At 36.2% G+C, this 23,784-nt stretch overlaps 1 protein-coding gene across 2 annotated transcripts in view; it reads right to left on the bottom strand.

Annotated features, from left to right (window-relative positions):
• Positions 1-23,784, bottom strand: part of ZFPM2 (zinc finger protein, FOG family member 2) — a 435,525-nt gene that overhangs the window by 317,128 nt on the left and 94,613 nt on the right. For both annotated transcript variants that reach the window (XM_079796389.1, XM_079796390.1), the window contains one exon: positions 5,616-5,717. In XM_079796389.1, the coding sequence (XP_079652515.1) occupies positions 5,616-5,717 (102 nt within the window). The remainder of the gene's footprint in view (positions 1-5,615; positions 5,718-23,784) is intronic.

Here is a 23,784-nt window from a genome sequence, read left to right as displayed (position 1 = left end):
TGACAAGTTCTATAACAATTCAGTATCTAAATAGCCTTACTTCCCATTCTTATACAAATGAATAGAAATAATAATAAATGGTATAGTTTATGCAGTATTTTATAACTCAAGGACATATCTTTTTTCCAAACCATGAATAAGTACTTTGCCTTCAGCCTACCTTTTGTTGTTGTTGGTGGGTTTATATGTGCCCTAATTCTACATGAGAATGCCAACTGGAGTAAGGGAATAAGATAGAGAACTTTCTTACTCTGTTTATGTGGTATTCTGTTCTACAAAGGGTAAAGCTTTCATCTTTTAATCCTGTATCCACTTAACTACACTATAGAAGATTTATTCTGACCCCCTCTTGTTTCATAAGGAGCTCAAAAGTCTGTAGCAAACTTTGACACTTTTGTTATGTTTTTCTGACACCCCCCCCCAACTTACTTCTCTCTCTCTCTCTCTCTCTCTCTCTCTCTCCCTTTCTCTCTCTCTCTCCGCCCCCCCTCCCCCAGCCTCATTTTCATATGGACACAAAGCATTGGGATAAAATGATGGTTCATTATAGTAGTACAGAGCTCTTATCTTCATCCGGCAAGAGTCATTTCCTTCCAAAGATTGAAATGCAAATGTGAAAATTAATGATAACTGCATTATCTGATAGCAGAGATAATACCAATTCACTGTCAAAGTAATACACAGTCATTCTACGATTTCCTCCGCTTCTCAAAATATTCTTCTTACTGTCAGACTATATCTATGGTTAACTATGTTTCATAGGTTTCTGTTAATTTACTTCAAATGGCATTTCCCAGATCTTATATCTACCACATTTTCCCAATCAAAAAGGAAACGAAATCAGAACTGTAATCTCCAAGCCCTTCTTTGGATGAGCTAGTAAAGAGGAAAAAAAAAAAAACCCTGTATCATTAGTGTGTGCTTCTACCTCAAGGTGGTCTTGTAGCTACCATTCCACTTTCTGCAAAACACTCCCACCTTCTTAGTTTAATTTAAGGCACAAAGCAGAACTAGCCTGGTCATTTGAATGCATCCATAATGGTGAACAGCAGCTGAGTAAGGTGACTTATTTATGATTTCTTGACCAATTTTAGTCCAGATGCAACAAGTACACACATATGATTTTATGCTAGACGATTATTCTTGAAAAGTATTTACATTAAAATTTATTTAACTGAATCATGTTTTCACTCTATCTGAATAGAACAGAGTTAATGTAATCCTGTGGCGACTTCTACATAATAAAATTATTTTGCAAAGTTAATTCACAGTACAAATGTTTAATGAGGGCTTATCTATTAGGCATTGTAAGGGCTACAAAAGCACAACTTCCAAAATGATACTAAAAGTAATATTAAAAGCTATTTATTAAACATGTCTAAAGCTTTGAACTCTTTTGTTTACATAGAAAATGTCAATAATGATGTAGCTATTATTACTACCCCCATTTTATAATTAAGGAAACTGAGGCCTTGGTGAATTAATAACTTACCAAAGCCACACAATTGATAAGTGACAAGGTCACAATGTAAATCGAAGAAATGTTTTTGGTTTTCTCCACTTCTTACACTATCCAAAAATAATTTACCTCATGGAAAGTCAGACTTCCATGAATCAATCTGTAACATATAAAAGTTATTCATAACTATATTCTACTAATTTATCAAACAGTCCATGAAGGTCTTATTTTCTTTTTCATTTTTATTAAAATGTCCCAAATATCTAACATATAAATATCAAAATCTACTTAAATAAAATACATGCTTATCTTGAAAAGTTCATGTCAAAGAATCTAAATAACTGCTTGCCCTAAATTTTATACCTGTGTATATTTTCATTAATACACATGTACTTATTTGCATAATTTGAGTTACTTATTCCTTTATTAGAGCTCCTGGAAATTTCAATTATAGCTGCTGTAAGTCTGATGGCAAGACCAAGATTCACTCCATATTAAACCAGAGAAATCAAATTATTCAGTATTTTCAAGTGTAAGACGAAGTAACAATGTTTATAATAACATAACCTAGAGAGTTAGCATTCTTAGGGTTAATATAACTAAGATGTGACTTTTATGGTGATTCTTTCATAGTGATAAATCATGAATTTATAACAATTTATCTGAATTCTCTTCCCCAAGTCTCCTTCTAAATCTAAATACATAAGTTAATACTCTAGACTTTGTCCAGGGATTATTCCAAATATCTCTTTAAAAGATAAAGCCAGAGATGTAAACACTATTTCCAAAATAAGGTCAACATTCTAACTATTGGTCACTGTTTTATGGTAAGGGAAACCCATTAACATCTGCCCAATCCTATGCTCTTCCAAACTCCGTGCTAGATACTTTCTATATGTCATCCCTTTCAAATTTCACCCTCATAACAATGTTTCAATGTAGTTATTACTATTCTTTCCATTTTTAAGATAAGGAAACTGAGGCCTGGCTGTTAAATATGCCTGAGCTCACAAGGCCCCAAGTATCAATGTGTGAACTCAAGCACAGATCTGCCTCACTCTTTAATTTGTACCTTTTCTTCTGTAGTTTAGGCCATTCTCTACTTTCTAGCTTGACATACTTAATTAGTGCATCAATGACTTGAATGCAACACAGGAGTAATTAAAAGAGGTTAAGGAGAGAAATAGCATCAAAAGAGTGTGGACAGCACCATACTACAACTTTGACTTCTCCCTATGGGACTGATATGACCATGTGACGTAAGTTCGATAATCTATATAATAAAAGCCTAAGCGACCATTATGGCACCTTTCAAACTTATTAGTACACAATAACCATTTATCCATTTATTGATTAAATGTATAAGAATATTGGTAAACTGAAATACTGCAAGGGTGATAAAACATGAAACTTGTGAGGGTAATAAAAGAAAAGAAGAGGTATTTAATTAGGCAGAAATGACATAAGCGAAGTACAGGCAAATATAGATGAAAAGGAAAAAGATTGGATAACAAGTACCTATGAATTAGGTTCATATAATTAAACATTAAAGAATTTTACACCACAGAAATGGTTTCAAATGTAAGATAAATTTTGCAAACGATGTTTAGGTTCCACCTAATCCTAAGAGTTAACAAAGGTGCAAGCAGTTACTAAATGTACCTTTTAGTTGAATAACAAACAAAGAAAAAAAAAGTTTTCACTGTAAAGTTGGCATTTGATAAAAATAGAACACTTCAGATAGGAGTTGATTCATTATTGAAATGAGCCATCAAGAAAGGTTGTGGAGCCGTCTTCAATCAAACTCTTCAAAAATAAGATAAATCCTAATCTGTCTTAAATGATGTCAGCTCTATGCCTCAAATTCTTTAGATAATTTCCTTGTCCCTTTATTCTGTCTATTTTTAGAGAAAACCGTCTATCTTAGAGTGACTGTCTGAATTGGGTGGGAGGGCCTCAACATTAGGAGACCTTGAAGTCACACCTGGCCCATTACCTCATGTCTTAACTAATAATTTGTGGTTACATTCAAAAGTAGATGCTAAGCATTTCAGAAGTTTACCCTTTGTGGAACCACAGATACTACTATTGGGCTTTAAAAAATGCTGAGAAGAATTTTAAAAGGTTCTGCTTCAAGACTCAACAATTCCAAAGCCATAATAATGATCATTCACATTTTATGTGTATACTTCTTACAAAATCCATAATATGATTTTCTACATTTTATAACAGGGAATACAGGCCCAGAGATATTAAGCAAATTGCTAAAAATCGCCCCGCAAATTAATGGCAAATCCAGAATATGAACTTAAATGCTTAGAATCCAGAGCTATGTTCTAACATGTTTGGAAATGAACATTAAAACCTGGATAATGTTATCTCAATACAGTAGGAAAATACCAATAATGTTTTGTAAAGAACAAAAATCTGAGTAAAAGTATTGCTATAATCTCTATGTAATAGCAAAGTAAAAACAGTCCTCTATACTTTCTCCTAATTAAAGGAGAGACATAAATATTCTATCTTAAAAACATAAATACCCAAACAGATATTCTTTTGTTATGAATTAACCTCATCAAAAAGTTTCAAATTAATTTTTTTTTGCAAAATAGGGGAAACTTTTTATCAATTTTACTGTATATTTTAAAATGTTTCTCATATATATAACTGCTTCAAGACAAACATTTTTCTTTAAAGTTTTTACATATTCATATGTGCCACAAAAAAGAACATTTCTACACTGTCAACTAAAGAAAATTTTCATTAAATCAGATAGATTAAATTAATCTCACTTAAAAGTGAAAAATCATATCCTGAATGAAGTTATGCTTTAACGTAACTCCTATTTTTTGTACATTTTTAATCAAAGGCAGTCTTGCCTGAATTGAGAAGACAGAATTATGCAATAAGGTCAGAATGCCAGAAGTCTACATTTTCTTTTAAACTCTTAAACTGTGGTGTAATATATATATATGGCCCAATGCACGAAATTCGTGCAAGGGGCTCAACCCTTGCAGCCATGGCTTCGTCCGGAAGGTCATCCAGCAGGACAGCCAGAAAATCGCCCGGTAGGTCGTTCAGCTGTCCGGTCTAATTAGCATATTACGCTTTTATTATTATAGATTTTCATCCAAAATCATGAGTAACATTATGCTATGGTACATAGAATACAAACATTTGTGCGTGTCATGAGTAATATTAGAAATGACATCCTAATAATCAGATATATTGTATCTTCATTTTTGTTTGCATTTTATTTTCCAGCAGCTGGTTTCAGAAAATTACCACCAGAGTTTCTCTCCTCTTCACACACAGCAGAGAGCAAATTGCAAAGTCATGCAAGGCTGAAAATGTGATTGAAATATAGGGATCTCGCTTAATGAAAACTGTTACTGCTTTGAAAATTATGGCTAAAATTACTTCTAAACTCACTTATATTCTTAAGCCCTATGACTATTTATAAATAGTCTCCATTTATAAATATACCATCAATTATAAATTATGCTGGCACCAAATACAAAGGTGGTTTTTTTTCCACAGCGTTTTTATGAACTTTATATATTTATATACAATTATATTGGTGTTTTGGAGTATTTTGATCAGATTTTATTTTTCTTGAAATGGTAAGATGTCAGGATCTTTAAAATTAAATTTAACTTTCATTCATGCAAATTAAAATGCTGCCAAAACCCTGACTCTAAGTGAGGCATCTGTTGGTATTTTCTAAACTTCTAAGTACATATTGAGACTCTATAACCTACAATATGACTACACTGAAAATTTTTCTTTGAAGTATTATTATTTATTACTGTTTTGAAGCTTTAAAAATATGCCCAATTTGAATACAGATTTAGCATTAAGATTTCTGTTCAAAGAAAAAGCAAGTAGAGTTGACTAATTCTTTGGTATGAATGAAAACAAGATGAAGACTTCAAGCAAAGGTAACCTTTGGTTTTTATAATTTATCAAAAAGATAAAATTTTCTTTAGATAATGATGTTTATTTAACCTCCCAAGTAACGGGTGTATAAACAAATAACTTTGTTAAGATCAGAGTTGAGGTCATGAAGAGTTTATGACCTAATTAAAATGTGAGAAAACCCAGTGTATTTCTGATAGTAGCAACAGGTGGTTGGATTTTAAATTATCTGTCCTACCTGGTCCATCCCAGTCACCTGTCTCCACTCCAGGCTGCCCCGGCTTCTCGGGCTGCGTGTCCCCATCTGACTCCGCCGTCTCCTGGACGCCTTCTTCATCACCTAGAAACACCAACACACAGAGAGAAAGGGAAATGAGGGTTTAAACTTGACATGGAAATCCTTGTAGAAGGATGTGCTTAGAATATGTCTAATTATATATTTGTTACATATATTGTTATTATACTGACAAATGTCCATGATTACTCATTTTGATATCTATTACAGCTTGATAATAAACAAAATCAGCATTATTCATTAATAAAGAAAGTTAACTGCTACAAACAATAAAGAGCATTCCCATAAAATTTTTCATTTGGAGTTATTAATAGTCTTTATAAGAAAAAATAAAAAGCAGTGTATAATTTTTATAATACCCTCAATACAGAAAATCTTAACTCACTTATTTCTGAGTTATAATTTTTATAGAGGCAAGATGCAAAAGACAAAATTAAATATCATAGAATAAGACATTTATGTTTGGGGTTGAACATAGGTTATTTTAAAGAAGATTTTATTTTTTCCCCAGCTTTAAGCTTGCTAAAACTAGGCCCTACTTAGTTTGTAAATGGGTCTAGAAAAGGCTATAATTAAACGATTAGAATATGCGATGAGCCAGTGACTCAGTCCTCACAATGCAAGAAGCTATATAGAGAGGCATCATTGTAATAGAGAGAGTACAGCCAGTCTGGACAATCCCATGCCTTCATTGTCACATAATAAAAGAGAAACATAATACTTTTTGAGCACAAGTACAGACAATACTGTGGTGAAGGCCTGGGGTGGAGGTGGGGGCTGGTGTGGGGGCAACAAGGGGTCAATGGGGAGAAAAGGGGGACATCTGTAAAACTTTCAACTATAAAGCTAAATTTAAAAAATAAGTATAGTTATGGCAAAGAAGGAGAAACACAACAATGACAGCACATTTTAAAAGCAAAAATACCCTTTAAAAGTAATTTTATTTTAAACCAACAATCAGAGCAGTCCATGAATAATTCCAATGAGGACAATTAAGATACAGACATACAGAGCCCAGACGCATAAAATGACATCAACCAGGGAGAAACTATTATGACTAATTTTGGACTTCTACCTTCATAGTGAAGTCAGTGGGAAGCATTAGGTTATTTCTGTGGGGGACTGATATGACCATGTGACGTAAGTGCGATAATCTATATAATAAAAGCCTAAGCGACCATTATGGCAGAACGACCAGAACGACTGGTCACTACGAGGCGCACTGACCACCAGGGGGCAGATGCTCAATGCAGGAGCTTCACCCTGGTGGTCAGTGCGCTCCCACAGGGGAAGTGCTGCTCAGCTAGAAGCCGGGCTTATGGCTGTCGAGCGCAGCGGTGGTGGCGGGAGCCTCTCCTGCCTCCATGGCAGTGCTTAGGAGCAGCGAGCTGAGTGGTAAGGAGTAGCAAGCAGGCAGGCAGTAAGGAGCAAGGGGTCCCAGACTACGAGAGGGCACAGGCTGGGCTGAGGGACACCCCCCAACAGTGCACAATTTTCATGCACCAGGCCTCTAGTTAACATATGTGTCTTGGCCTTCCTTATGTCCTCTTTTGAAAAGTATCTATTTAGGTCCATTGCCCATTTTTTATTGGGTTGTTTATCTTCCTTTTGTTAACTTGTATGAACAAAAACAGATCCAGAGACAGAGAAGCATCAATCAGACCTTCAAACCTCAGAGAGAAGGTAGGGGAGGGTGGGGGTAAGCGGGAGAGAGCAACCAAAAGAATTGTATGCACGCATATAAGCCTAACCAATGGACACAGACACCAGGGGGGTGAGGGCATGAGTGGGGGAGTGGGGGAGCAATGGGGGGGATAAGGACACATAAGTAATACCTTAATCAATAAAGAAAAAAGAAAAAATAAATTTAAAAAAACCCTGTAGAGCTTAGATTTCAACTTGTACCAACATCTGGAGCAATGCTTGGTATTGATAATCCTTATTCATGAGATGCTTTGCTCCAATTTGTTTCAAAATGCAGCACATATAATTACAACTACTGAAAAAACACTGCAAAGTATTTAATGGAGTACTGTGAAAATAGTTGATTGTAAACAATTAGCAGCTCAAAAGAAATTGCATTTATTTAAGCTGTTTATGAAACTGGGTGTTTTATATATATAAACTGGGTGTTTTATATACACACACACACATATAGACATATACACATACATACATATATCTTTAATAAAAATAAATCCTGAGAGAGAAGACCAGTTTAAAGTTTCTGCCTGATTATTTAATGGTGTTTTCTTAAAGAAAGAATGCAAAAAAAAAAAAAGGGAAAGATGACCAAAAACACAAGAATGTCAAGTAAAATTATATTTTTTAGTGTAGAAAAAAAATGGGCCATAATTAAATGTATATTCATCTCAATATCTGCTATGTGCCAAACACAGAAATCATAAAGGGGAATAAGACAGAGATCATGTCACGAAGCTCAGATTCCACATTAGACCTAAACTCGGCTACCATTTCTTTTGTACCACACAGCACTAGCTAAATACTTTATGACATCACTTCAACAACTTTGCCATATACTAGTATCCTTGTATTTCAGAGGAGTAAACCAAGAGGCAGAGAAGTGAGGAGGTGCCCAGGCACACTGCTAGGAAGTGGCAGGGCCAAGAATTGATCCTGAGCCAGTCTGAATCCAAAGACCCTACTTCAAGCCATAAGAACATTACAAAGCTTATTAGATTTCAAACAACAAAGAGCAAGATCTGATTTGAATAGTGGTTTTCCTCCTAAGTAAGCCTTGTTTCTTCATTATGCTTACATATTAAAATGAAATGTTTAATGGATTTCATCTTTATAAGCATTACTTTACTTGGAACTTAGTAAAACCAACTACACACTGATGCTTAATCAATAACCATTGCTCACTGACCAGTGAGGTAATTAGATTTTGGTTTCATTCTTTTTAACCATAATCTACTGCAATAGCATTATATTCACTAATTAATTGCTTTCAGCACACTATTTCTATTTAATAACTAAAATATGTCACATTTTTCAAGTTTTACAGCTTTCATCTTCTAAGTTTATCTCAGGAAACTAGCTCTCATTTTTATGGTAATATTTTTTACCTAATTCATTCTTAATCTTCTCACTAATGAAAAATGAAATTATTAAAAATAATTTAATCGAATATGAAATCTGTGAATTACTTTCAAGAAACACTATTTTCCTTCACAATATAGGTTTGTTTCTTTCTTATCAATATACTTATTCTCATGGAAAGTTTATAAACAGAACTTCATTTTGATATTAGCCCAATTCAAGCTTCGACTCAATTTGAATGGAAATGACTGTACTGACCTTTGTTCTTTCTTACTTCTATCCAGTTTTGGTTTGTACGTTTGAAATCAGCACTCTAGAGTAGCTTATGAAAAAATGGCATGGACAACTAACTCATAGCCAACACAGTAATAAGTTTGTTAAGATACTGCTTTGAAAGCTTTTTTGGTAGGAAAAGCAAAGGGAGAAAAGGATGCTAGATAGAGAATTACTGAGAGACCCAGGAATGCATCTGACATTCATTCATTTACTTGCTAAATTCTTTATTTACATCTTTTCATATAGAAATTTCAGTGAATTTTTAGCAAAGCACAAACACATTTCATGGGATCATCACTAAATATATTCAGAAACCGACTCATGAAATGATGAAACGGAATAAATGTCAAGCAGTAACAAAATCTGCAATATTTCTAAAATTATGGCTAAGGAGTTAATGGTTTCCCATTGCGAGATTAAGCTCTTTTGTTGGTCTTTTAAAAGATATCATGCATATTTTATGGGCCCTTCCATTTTTCTTAGTCTAGTTTTCAGAATCAATGAGACCCCGATAGGAAGAAACTGAAGGTGTTATTGAGCAATGGAGTACGCAGCACACATGACTGGGGGAAATGCACTGGGATATAGTCTTTGAAACACATGAAACAGAATCTTTAAATTCCGTATTAGGGGGTGTTGGCAAGGGGATCAAAGCAGGGGCTCTACTTGACAGGCAAAAATCATTTCAAAAACACAAGCAGGCATCTTTCCACCAAAAGGTAGGTATTCCTATCGGAATTAAAGGTTTGCCACATTCTGAGACAGTCACATCTTCCGCACAGAATAACAGGAGTGCTTGAAAGCAGTCATGCAAGCAAACAGCCTTTCTCAACCTTGCTCTTTTAATCCGTGTAGTTCCTATCAATGGTAACCTCTTATAGAAATTCTCGTACAATATAACTATTGAACTTTCTTGACTAGGAATGCTACTGTCGCTGTTAGTCATCCCTATAATGTATTTTGCAATCAGCTAAATCATCAAAGTATTTTTTAACAATGAACAGTTCAGAAGTGACAGATCGACTTTCTTGTTCACAACTGCTTATCAGAGAAAAGATATCACATATGTTTTCCAGGTGCTTCCTATAGTTAGAATACCTTCACAGAAGCCGCTCATGAAAGATAAGGTCATAAAAGAGATGAAAAATGTGAGCTTCATACACTTATGGTTTTATCATCAGACAAGATAGCTTTGGTTAAAGTACTTTAACACTCAAAAAACAGAAAACTGCAGCTCATACTGAAGGGCGAGGACATGCAAGTTTAAGATTCAGTGTGTGTTTGCTTTGCCTAATAGTCTCACAATGTTGTTTGGCTTTAAAACAATTGTTTGGTTACCCATTAGCCAAACAAAAGTGTCAAGTTAAATTAACGGTGCATTGCTAAACTGTAGACAGAGTTAGATTTCCAGATACACAAAATAAAAACATGGACTGATTTTTGCTCATACCTAAAAGGAAATCTAAACATTTCAACTGAAAAAGAACAGGTTTATTTTTCTGTGGATTCCTACTATAATGGTCTCTGACTCAAGTCTCCTTTTGAATTACTACAAATGTATAAGAAAATGCAAATTTTTTTGCCAACTTCTGGATACTCAGCACACAATGAACTTTGAAAAAATGCATGTGATTTCCTTGTACCTTATATAACAGCCTTTTCATAATCCAGAATATGAACAATTAAGCAGATTCAAAAAATAGAATCCATACATTTTCAGACCCTGGATGAGGAAACAATCCTGAAACAGTTGATGACAGGGGTCCAGGGCTAAATCTTATTTTGAAAAGAAACTCAATCTCTACACCCAAAGGGTGACTATTGTAATGTGTGGCATTTTGTTATAGCCTGTAAGGAAAATTCTTGAAAATACCAACATGTATGGTCATGATAGCATTTAAAAGTCACATTAACAGTATTGCTAACTTAGAAAGAAAAAAAGGGATTTATAAATTCTTCCTACAGTACTGAACATTTATCCTTGATGTCGATATCATCCTTCATGTGAAAAGAGTTTCTCTCAAACTTTCAGTTCCCTGAAGACCTGGAGCATAAGGGAAATTTCCACTGGGTTAAAATAAGGCAAATTCTCAGCAGTATATCATTCAAAGAATTCAATTTTATTCCTCATTATTTCTCTCAGTGAGCACCTACCAAAGCCACATATATAAACAAGAATGGGGGAAGGACATCCTGTTTTAAAGATGTTTCTACAATATGTATTGGAAAGTTTACATTTAAATAACTTATTTTTTCCTCTCCCCTTAAAAAAAATCACACAACAACAACAACAAACAAGAAACCCCAAAACACTGCAACTACTATATTCCAGTTGGAGGAGGATTCTACACAATTTAGGCACCTCTTGTTCCAAAGCAAAGACCAAGTCATGTCTGGGAGCCTGTGAATGAGGAACTGTGATTTACCTATTCGTCTACCTGTTGTTCCATGCATCAAAAGACCACGACATCCTCAGTTTGCTGGCCTCAGTCATCACTTCAGGAAGTCATCATCACCAACAATAACAAAAAGTAGAGCCAAATCTCACCATCTCTGAAATTGTCTCCTCAACAAGCCAACCTCATCTAACAGAAAGATCAAGCCAGTTTGAGAAGGTTTGCTTGAGCATTGTTTTCCATATAATCTTACTGTTTCGTCTTTTCCTTTTTAACAAAATAATTCATTTCCAGAGAGGCTATTCCTCTCATAATCCATCTAAGGATATGAGTCATAACCAATCGCTCATTTTCATAGAGTTTCATTAATACAACATAATTTGCTTATCTTAAATAGACTGTATGCAAGCCATTTATCCAGAATGCTAAGGACAATGGAGAATGCATGCCCTGGCATGTTCTGGGGCCGCAGCCAACAGTGACTTTGGTCGCTATCTAAATGCCCTTTATCCAACACTAGTTCGCACACCTAATAAAGAATGACCCTCTGAGCTCACAGATAGGGGAATCACATTGATTTCTTCTGATAAACCCTGTTTTTGCTACTGCTTGACCACTGAAATTATATCTTACTCGTTCATTGTCTCTCTCTACTATGGCTTAGGGGATCCTCAAATTTGCATTTAATGTTTCAGCTTTCAAGAACTTTATCTTCCTCTCTTAGGCCTCCTCTCATTATTTCCTGCCTTTCACCCTCTGCTCACTGTCCTTCCTGATCTCTCGGGCCCATACCTCTCTCTCCTGGGTCAACTCACACCACAGCGCCCCTCGCTCTCTGTAGGCTCACCAGGCGCTTGCCAACCTCATGCTGTTCCCTCTACCTGGGACCCTCTGACTTCTTTTCACCTAGTTACTGCCTATTCAGCATTAGATGCCAGCTCAAGTGTGCCATCCTTAAGGACACTTCCTCTGAATACCCTCACTAGGTCCAACCACAGAGCACCACTTGTGTGATTATAACTGAAATTCCAGAACAGCCAGAACCTTCCCTGTGTCTATTCACATGGTCTTCACAGCATGTCTGATATGGTAGATGTCCAATAAATATGTATGCCATTGGAGAAAGCGTGCCTGTGGAATGGACTGACGGCCACAATGCTTCGAGTCATTAATTATCCCCCAAGTCAAGCAAAAATAAAAACTCTGCCTTCTGCGTAAGCTGAAAACTCTCCATAGTAACAAACTTAGAGTTGGCATGTAGCTACCTGACAAAGAAAGACCACCTTGCCCAGCCTCTCTTTTAGGGAGGTGGACCACTACTTGCGACTGTGTTCTGGACAATGGGGTGTAAGTGGGAAAGCCTGTGGAACCTCCCAGGATCCTATTCTTACAACCGCATCTAATGCTAATGAAGTTTTCATATCTGTGGGGATAAAAGTATTCTAGGTCAGTGGTCGGCAAACTCATTAGCCAACAGAGCCAAATATCAACGGTACAGCGATTGAAATTTCTTTTGAGAGCCCAATTTTTTAAACTTAAACTTCTTCTAACGCCACTTCTTCAAAATAGACTCGCCCAGGCCGTGGTATTTTGTGGAAGAGCCACACTCAAGGGGCCAAAGAGCCGCAAGTGGCTTGAGAGCCACAGTTTGCCGACCACAGTTCTAGGTCATGTCAGCCTCGTCCCAACGCAGATCCATATCTAGCTTCCACCACCAGGGATATTCCAAGTATGTTATCACAAGACCCATTCAGACTTTACCACAAGGTCTTTCCACATCGCCTCCTCCCTCAGGGCCAGCAATAGGGCCTTGGCTGCTGGTGATAACACAGAAAAACATAGATAGTATCCACAGCATCGTCTAGATTTTCAGAAACGTGCGAGAATTTTTTTTCTCTTCTCTGTTTTAATTTTTAACTCAGTACTCTCAGGAGTATGTGTGGTATCTTTAGGCTCAGGTAAACGCAGAGTGATAATAGATTTGAAATGAAAATACCTACTCTAACTACTGAAATGTTTTAGAAATCTTATTCAAGGTTTTCTAAAAATTAGGAACTTGAAACCAAACGTAACATTCTTTTTTTTTAATATTTTTATTTTTATTGATTTCAGAGAGGGAGAAGGAGACATAGAAACAGCAATGATGAGAGAGAATCATCGATTGGCTGCCTCCTGCATGCCCCCTACTGAGGATCAAGCCTGCAACCCAAGCATGTGCCCTTGACCAGAATTGAACCTGGGACACTTCAGTCCACAGGCCTATGCTCTATCCACTGAGCCAAACCAGCTAGGGCCAAATGTAACATTCTTGATCATTGCTGTTAGGAGACATATTTACGAAAGATACTAACAAGGATTGATTCAGGTTTTGTGGGGCCTGAAGCTTATACAATTTAGGAGGCCCCCCTTAAAAGAAGAATACAGAGTTATAATTACAAAATTGAATGCAGGGGTTTGAGAGGAGTCTTTATAAGTGAGGAATTTTAGATCTATACCACACTACACTGTGGTCTTAGGTCTATCACTCAATATAAGAAGATCTAAATTAAACATTTGTTAAATAAACTTAATACGTGAATGAGCCGATCTAATATTTATTTGATAATGTTACGTGTGAGGATAAGATATGCATTTTATATAAATTTTCAAAATTCCTTCCTTTTATTAATGATCTGATTCTTTAAGGTCACCTTACAAGTTCCCCAACATAACTGCCAGTATTATAGAGAAAATATCCTTCTTTTTGAAATTGGGTTTTCCTTAGGATATAAACTATTTTCCCTGTCCATTTTTTCCAGTATCACTCTATGTATTTGCAGAACTGTTTCTTGTTAGGAGTTACAGTATTTTGGTATCCCCTTTAGAGTCCGCCACTAGGACAGGATATAGGAACCCAGGACACAAGAATTAAATGAGGCAGATACTTGGTGGTAAATAGTTTCCATAATAGAATGATGCACATTACCACAAGGAAGCTTGAGAATGAACACACTGTTACCTTAATCAGCCCCAAATCAACGTTTTCTCCACTTCTTACACATATTTCCTTATATCATTTGTGCATATATTTTCCCCCACTTACTAAATGAGTGTATCTTTAGGAAACAAGAACATTCTTCATATATCCCCTTCTGCCTCTGTACGTGTGTGGTCACATGCGGACAATCGCACACATCTATGCTAATATAATACAACCAGAAATAAAAAACAAAAAACATCAGTTTTCAGTGTTGGTTAACTAGCTTGGGCCATAACTTGCATTGAAACAAACAAACAAAAAAAGCTTATCTAAAATCCCAAGTACAGTGCCTTGTGCTCAGTCTAAGGCAACAACAGAAATTACATCAAATCCCATTGTTAACTAGGTAGGCGGGGAAAGTGTTTCTGCACATCTGAACTACAGATTCCCAACGTGATAAATCTCTATCTTTGAAAAATAACCCTTAAAAAGACCTTCCCTTCTCACTGTCAGAAAAATATAATCACAGCCTCCTGTCTGTGCAATTCCACTCTCCACGTCTGCTCTGTGCGTAAGGCTCGGTAAGATACAGCCACTGTCAAGTTTCAGAACAGTTCCTTGTCTAATCTTCCTGCTTCCCCAGATCTTCGATACAGAACCTGTTAGAATGTATTGCTTACTTTTCCAGTTCCTATGTTTATCTCACTTCCACTCTTGCCATCTGCTGCACTGCATTTCCTTCAGAAAAGTGAAAAGTTTTCACAGAGCCCAGAGCGTTCCCTGCAAACAATGCCCTATTCCCCTCTTCCTTCCTTCCTTTCTCCACTTTTTATTTGGTCTTATTTTGTGTGAAGGTCAAGCTGTGTTAAAAGAGTTCACTGAGCAAACTTTTCTGCAGGGCTGAAATTCCTACCCAGAGAGTTTGGATGGATATGTAAACATGTTTGCCATGTATGAATGGCTCCTGCCCAACCGTTTTGGTTTGTCCCCACTCGTTTGAATGACCTGAAAACAACTTCACAGGAAACAAGCAGTGAGGAATTGTGGCTTTATTTCATGCCACCAAATCAGGGGGATTTCATCATCCAGTTAGTATAAAAAGCCTAAAGAGCTTGCAATGTAACTATCACATTCTATCAAAATACCAATTCTACTCACTGCTGGTTAATTCATTAAAGCCGTGGTCGGCAAACTGCGGCTCGCGAGCCACATGCAGCTCTTTGGCTTCTAGAGTGTGGCTCTTCCACAAAATACCAGGTCCTGGGCGAGTCTCTTTTGAAGAAGTGGCGTTAGAAGAAGTATAAGTTTAAAAAATTTGGCTCTCAAAAGAAATTTCAGTTGTTGTACTGTTGATATTTGGCTCTGTTGACTAATGAGTTTGCCGACCACTGCATTAAAGAAATGCCAAAATGATAGAAATCATCTAAGCACACCCTTAGACTCACTTTCTTTAACTTTTAATTTTTTATTTATTGTTTTTTTTATAAATGCCCTTAATCTTGACCGACACATCATGTTTAATGCATGAATAATTAGAGAGGCCCAGGTTTAAAAATACCTTGAAAGGCGAGTTTTTCGCCTCAGATGGCCAGGCTTCCTCAGATGTGTTCATCTGCTTCTACAGGGATCTTATAATGATGGACATCAGAACCCGGAATTAGTTCTCTATTTTTATCAGTACAATCACCTAAGTTTTCGTTCGGTATTAACCTTCAGTAGCTTTGTGCCTCTGGAAGAGTTACTGAACCTCTGGAAGTCACAGGTGAAAATAGCACCTACCCTGCAGGACAGTCAGTTGATTAGAGATGATCCATGCGCAGCAAGATGTCTGACTTTCAGGAGCCAGCAGCAGGTGAACGTTGTTATTACCATTATTATAATTCTTATAATTGGTGGGCAGTTTCAGTGTCAATCTCTGGAATCTCACGGGACTACAAAAAGGAAGCTGAACCAGCAATCTGCACGCCCTATCAGTATCTCCTTCAGTGGCATCGCACATTCAGGTATTTTCCCCTGATCTTCGCAGAACAACAAAAAGTGACTGGCTATGTGACTATAATTAAATTCTTCTTACCACGGATGTCCACATTTCCCTTTTCACTTTCTAGGCCGACCAGAGATAAAGATGAGCCCATGAAGTAAGAGGGGCAAATGCTTTTCTACTGCCTGTTGCTTCTGGAGTGATCATCAAACGTGGTGAAACAGTTTACATACTAACAAGAAAATATGTATTTTATATTAGAATTTTAAAAGCTTTGAAAAACTTATTTGATTTAAACTTAAAAAAAAATTCTAGGATGGATCCAATAAATTATTTTTAAATCATTCGTGGTGTTTAAGGACATAAAATAGAGGAGACAGGGCTAATTCCAAGAGAACAATTTCTCTAAAATTGATTTCTAAGGTCAATTTTATCTCAAATCATAATGTGACCAACAGTCAAATTCAAGTTTGTTAATGTTAATTCTATATGATTAAAGTAAATTAGCTTTCCAGCTTCCCTAAAGCTACTCACATTTTAAACTGTCTTTTAAATAGAAACAGAAATTAAGAATTAGTAGATATAAATGATTGTCAGACATTAATGTAGATCTGCATGATATGTACATATGTATATGTGTGTGTATATATACATATATATATAATTTCAGCAAATAAAACTGAAACAACCATATTTTAATTTAAAATAGCTATTTGTATCATAACAATTTGATTAAAACTACTTTCTTCATTCAATCTGAAGTACCAGAGAGAAAACAACATAGCAATAAAAGGGCTTACAAATAAGTGGTTCTCCTTTACAGTGGTCAGCTAAAATTAATGACTAACTCAATATCTAGCTGAAAAGTGAAAAATTCAATTAGTCATGCAGATGTCTGATTTGTAAACAGATGTTCTGATATCCAGATGTTCTGATTTGTATACATAACAGGAGATTAAATAAATTCTTACTCTTCCGATTTTCAACATTGTAGAGAAAACAACAAACCTACACTGAATTTTACAGGTCAAAAAAATTTTCTTACACTTGCAAAATCCTTAAGCATAAAACCAAAGAGACAATATTTTTGAATGGTAAAAATGGTTTTATATTCACTTACAATTTTTATTATTAACATCAATGAAGTTGGTATAAAATAAGGATGTAACTAAAACTTAGGCAAAGACCTCTTGACATCCTATATGTCAGAGAGAAGCAGGCTAAAACACACTTGATTACAAAACGAAATTGTTTCATAAATTATAAAAGAACTCTATAATTATGTATTTTGTCAAGTTTTAATATGTTTCGATAATGTCTAGCAGATTGCACAGTGGAGATCTATTGATGCTCAGCTCACAGAAGAACCAATGGATTTAGCTTATAATATGCAAAAAAGGGGTATAATTACAATACACGATTCATATAAATGATATCATCATGAGTCATTTCACCAAGGCGTAAAATCAATCATTTCAATTTTGTTGAAATTGTTACAATGATATATCTGCAAACAGAGATGAAGTAAACAGACCAAGCTTGATCTGACCTTTACAAACTCAAACTAAGTCATGGACAAAATTTGCACAACCTTCTGGTTCCATCAACACCAAGAAAATTCTGACCCCCCCTCTCTGAGAATAAATTGCCATCGAACGCTCCCTCATTTTTCCAAGGGTGGCGGTTTAAGAGAAAAAAAAAATCAATCTGATTCCAAAGAAAAACTGTTTTTTGAGGATTTTACGGTGGCCATACAAGAATCAAAGTACAGCGTCAGGTTTTCTTTTTTTCCAACCTCATGAAATAAAAATATCAATAAGATACTTATAGCCTTTATTTCTATTTTCAAACATGACCTCACTTTCTTTTCGTGTGGCTGGGTGACTTATGTAAGAAAAATTTACATATTTTTAAAAGAAGGACTGAATCCAGGAGAACAGAGGGTTTGCCAAGGAACAATAATGTCATGTGGAGGGAGGGGGAGGCGGCGGGGAAGGGAAGGGAGGTTCGTGCCAAGCAAAGCTGGGGGCTGTTCAATCAGCTCTATCAGGGCTCCATCAGTGTCTCCACTCCAGCCAAATCCAGAGGAAACAAGGAGTCAAAGATTCAGGTCAATAAGCTTATAGGCGATTTGCACAAACAGCTCCTCCAGCAAGGTAAACAGCAAAGTCATATTGGCTTTTCTTTTTCACTCCTTCTCTTTGAACTCCCTGGTCCTAACACTCTGGAAATGTCAATGTTATATGCAAGAATTTAAAAAGCTCAGCTTCTTAATCCCGCTCAGAAAAAAAGGAACAGAGTTCCTGTAAAGATCTCCTTCCCTATTGAAATCAAAGGGACGGTGGTAGGGCCTCTTTCTGTGGATTCGGATTCCAGTTGCCCAAGCATCAGAGGAGGCAAAAACATGTTTCATTAAAGGTGTAGAAGAAGAGGAAAGAAACCATATGACTGAAAAGGGTTTATGAAATACAGGTAAACAGACTTTCTGAACTGAAATAATAATAAAAAGAAAAGAAGATAGGAAATAACGCATGAAAGTTTGACACTGGATCAAATGAAAAACAAGCAGTTACCACTCCCAAGGCCAAATCTGTATGAAGGTATGTTTTCCTTCTTCTTCTTCGCAATATTAAGGATCTAGGCAATATTTTTGTTGCTTTAGCTTAACAAGTGGAAGAGAGGGAAAGTAAGTGCCAATAATCTAGACTTGGGTTTGTTATAGTCTAACAAGGAATAGCTTTTTCTCATTTATTTCTTAATTTTTAAACAAAACCTACAGCCAGAAAGAAAAGAAGGGGGTGGGGAGAGGGACATTTCGATATCTCTGGCAACCTACTGGTAGAAATAGTTAAGCACAATAATGAAAATGGTTCTGATCCTCACGCCTCCTACTCTGTATCTCTCAGATACCAGGATGTGAAAAGATACTGAAAACACACACCCAACTCTGGTAGGGTGAAAGGGAGCAGAATGACTCATATCACCCTCAAACACCCCAAACTGCTCTTCCGGAAACCACATTAATGAGCCACAGATGGAGTCTCATCAAGCCCTTGGCTACAGGGATGATTCTGATTGGGGTTATCTGTATCTCCTGACAGCTTCCCCAGTTTGCTGGCTTCCATTTCCTGCTTTTTTAAAAATAAAACTATTGAATTTATTGGGGGTTACATTGGTTAATAAGATTATACAGGTCTCAGGTGTACAATTCTATCATAAAATCATCTCTATATTGTATTGTGTCTTCACCACCCCAAGTCTCCTTTATCACCATTCATCCCCCTTTTGATCCTGTTCTACCTCCCCCTCCCCCCCTCCCTTTTCCTCTGGTAATCACTGTACTGTTGTCTGTGTCTATGAGGTTTGTTTTTACTTTCTGCAGCCCTTTCTTCTCTAGGTACTTCCACATTGTGTCACGCCCTGCCTCTTCTGTTATACACTGACTCTCCGCTGTGGCTCTCCCAAGCCTTCCACCGTGGTGGGACTCAACAGATTCCTAGAGCAACAAGTTCCACAGGTGTGCAGACACCCTTTCTGCTCCCCAGCTCTCTGCTGTCCTCTTCTGGCTCCCTGCTACACTAGCCTCAGAGACACAGACAACTTGGCTTAGAACCAGGGCCCCCTTTCCTCAGGTCTCTGTTCCAAGTTCACCTTCCCCATCACTATTTACAACATAGCCTGCAGGTACGCACACACAGACACGCAATGCCACTATGTGACACCGACTGTCTTTTATTTTCCTTCACAGTGGTCACCCATCCTATCACGCAATGTTTGTTTGTTTATTTATTGTCTCTGCGCCAGAGCATGGGGTTGACTTCTATCTATTGCTGTGTCCCCAGCATTGAGAAGGGGGTCTGGCATGGGTTGAGTTGTATTGAATTTGATCTTGGACAGAACTGGAAGCTTCTGCCAACCTAATTCAGTATCCATTTATTTTGTTTCGGGTTTGGTATTAACTACTTCTGGGGGTAGAGCTAAATCCAAGTCTAAGTATTTTATTTTCTTTCATATGCACTGCATTTTCTATTTTAAAGCTTATTTAAAATAGAAATGTAATCTTTACTTTCTGCCTACTACCTAAGTCGAATCTTTTTGAATGTCATGAGAAAAATCCATTGTTACACTATGTTTTCTTATGTTATGGATTTCCATCATGCTCCCCTTTTCCACCTTAATCTTTACATACGAACAACTGTAAACCTACTTTTGCCCCACCCTGTATTAGTTTCTCTCCCCAGGTAAAGCATGATATCCAGTGATTTCCCCCACTACCATCATGTCTAGGTATTGGGACTAGATGTGGGGTTTACCTGTCTTCCAAAATCAACTTTGATGGCATGAGTTTCCCTTTCAGCCTTCGTTAAAGAGGACAGTTTGTAAGGACCCTCGTTAACTTTTCTAGATAATCATTTTGGATCATTCAAAACTCAGTGACATGCAATTTCTTTAGTTTTAGGTGTTTTGTTCTTTAAATAGCATTACATTCTATTACCTAACAGTGATATTGACCTGACACTCTTCTTCCTGTTCATACATCCTGTGACATTCTCCCCAAATGTGTCCCAAGATATGTTTATTCACTTTGGTCATGAAAAACCGTCAATATTTCTAAGAGGAAACCCTCTTACAAACAATCCATAATAGCAGACCAGTTTCATTAATGACATCCACAACGTCAACCCCACCAAGAAGCTTACAATCTCTGAGTTAATCCACAATTGCTAATAAATCAGAGAGGTCCCACCTGGCAGCAGTGACAAAACTCAAAGCTCCCCGGGTTGTTTTCCAGGCCACAGGGGTTCCCACTGATATTACTTTGCTTAGTTCTAAGCATGCATGGATGTACTTCTCTGGTTACTATATAAACCAGAAGAAAGGCAGAAGAAAAAAATCACTGAAGCAAATACTCCAGTACCACAGGAAATGTGTAGCACTTATGGACCCAGCCTTGATGTCTTCGTCATCCGTAAATTCAAGGAAATAATTCTTGCTTGTTTCCTTCCTCTCAGAGATACTGTGAGGCAAGATGCCAAACCATCTAAACGCACTGAACAAAAGAGGATGCCACAAATTAAAAGTATGACTTTATGTTCTGCTAGAATTCTTAAAATCTGAGGGTACCAAAGCAAACTTGAGTATTTTTCAATAGAGCCCATTTCATTCATTTCAAAAATGAAAACAAGAAACATTTAAAAATGTCACTGACCAAAAGTAAGAAGTGACACAGGAAATTCCAACAGAATTGGAATTGTCAGTCTCCAATTTTAGTCCCGTGACTACTATAGCAAGGGTTTGTTCAAGGTGATCTTGTCCAAATGTGTGAATATTTGTGCTTTAGATTCCTATGATTAAGCTAACAGAATTCTGACCAACATTTATTTGACATTAATGTGGAATATCACATTATGAGAGTGATGTAATCATATGTAATCACATGTTTTATGATGACTAGCAACTTTACTAATATTAATAAATGGCTTTGAGACTTGTCTAAAAGCCTTCACTTTTATAGCAATAAGAGATAATATCCACATAGAACTGAGGAAAATAATCCAATACTAAGTCAAGAGTCATTCTAAACACTGAAGATATCCTGTGTAATGTACAAGCTCCCTTTCAAAAGGAAGTAAGAACTTTAACCTATATAAGCTGTGTCTCAACAAAGAGTAGAGTTTATTTTCTTTTTTAATAGGAAATTACAATAGGATATGATTGCTTCATACAGAACACAGTAAAATATGAATAAAGATATATTGTAACTATATGTGCATCCTCAGTACTCCTTGACAATGTGTCAAAACACCTTATTTGGAAAACTTAAGATATTTTAGCCATGTTTTTGTAATATGGGTTGTTAAACGGCTATCTTTTGTTTAATAAGGAAAAAAAGCATTTGATGTTCAAAAAGGTTATTCCTTGTGCCCATTTGGGCAACTATCTCACTGCTAAATTTTGATCATGGCTGGGTCTTTAAGTGAAGAAATTTTCCAAATAAACCAATTCATTTTCCTATGCATATTGACAAGTTTTAAGTTGTCGTAAACAATTCAGAATATTTGCAAAAAGTATGCTTCATCAATGATCCAAAGTTTAGAAAATTTGTCTTAAGAACAATTCTCACCCGCTTTTTTAATCACGACACTGGCATCATTAACCATTTAAATACTTTTCTAAAGCCTAATCTATATTCCTTTCTGAAACTGGCAAGAAAACATAATTATGTGTCACTGAGACTAATATGTGAATTTCTACAGAAAGATTAGCTTCCAATTTTCCAGAGAGAAAATTTTCTCTTCCTACTGAGGCTAATCAACTTAAGTGAAAAATGGAGTTCCCAGTATGACTTCAAGGGGATGCAATATATATCAAAGACTTCTCTCTCTTCGTACTAGTTCCTGCTGACTTTAGTGGGAATTCCCTCACTCTTTGAGAGTAAAATAATGAAATTATTTTCCTATTAAATAAGATGGCAGTAGTTTGAAATAGTAATAGGATTTATCCTAAAAAATATATGGAAATAAGAATTCTTATTCCCACCTATCATCACTTTCTAGTTTCAAACTAAACATTACAGAATTATTTTTATAATATGAAATATATCAATTACATATTACTTAATATATCATGTGTAATATATTAAACATTATTTAGGAAATATTTGATGTATATTTTCAATTTTCCAAGTTCATCAAGTAGTTAATAATAATATCCATTAAACAATGTTCTTAATAATTGTAATTCATTTTTCTTAGTTTCTAAAAGCTTGTCATTATTCTTCATGAGTTACATCTCTCTTTATTGTATATGGAGGTTATTGTCTGGATACCATAGTTACCTAATCATGTAAGCAGCTGCCATAAGTCTGTTTTCTTCCAATAAACTACTAACTTAAAACTTGTAATTCTACACAGGCCTTAACCAATGATCATCCCAAAAAAGAAAAAAATATTTAATAATACCTGTCATTAATACCTCCCTAGATTAATTAAACTGACAAAAATGTCAGAATCCATACACTAACTCTTTTAAGGACAATACAAGAAGAATAAATAGGACCCTCTAACCTTTGGTTTCTTTCTTTATTGTAACCCCCCAGTATAAGGTAGGTACTCTTAAGTTAACTAAAGGATATATTTGCTGATAAAGAAGGAAACTGGAATGTCTTCAAATAGGTCTAAAAACTCTTCAATTCCAGCCAGCTTTTTATGTATTGCCATGGCTATGAATCGTCAAGAAATGGTTCTAACATCCAGGGCAACTAAGGAAAATATTTATTGGGCCTGACATCTGAGTCAACTAACAAAGAAGATCTCTTCTGTCTGATGAACGTCTCTGATGTGGAGACGAGGGCCATGTTACAAAGCCATCTTGAGGCCTTCAGGAGAATGGTCAGAGAACTGCGGTGGGTCCAGGTGCTGGTGCTGACCTGCTCCC

The sequence above is a fragment of the Cnephaeus nilssonii genome, assembly GCF_951640355.1.
Source record: "Cnephaeus nilssonii genome assembly, chromosome: 18".
NCBI classification, from domain to species: domain Eukaryota; kingdom Metazoa; phylum Chordata; class Mammalia; order Chiroptera; family Vespertilionidae; genus Cnephaeus; species Cnephaeus nilssonii.
Note: the sequence above shows the minus strand (reverse complement) of the source record. Positions and strands in the feature narration are given on the sequence as shown.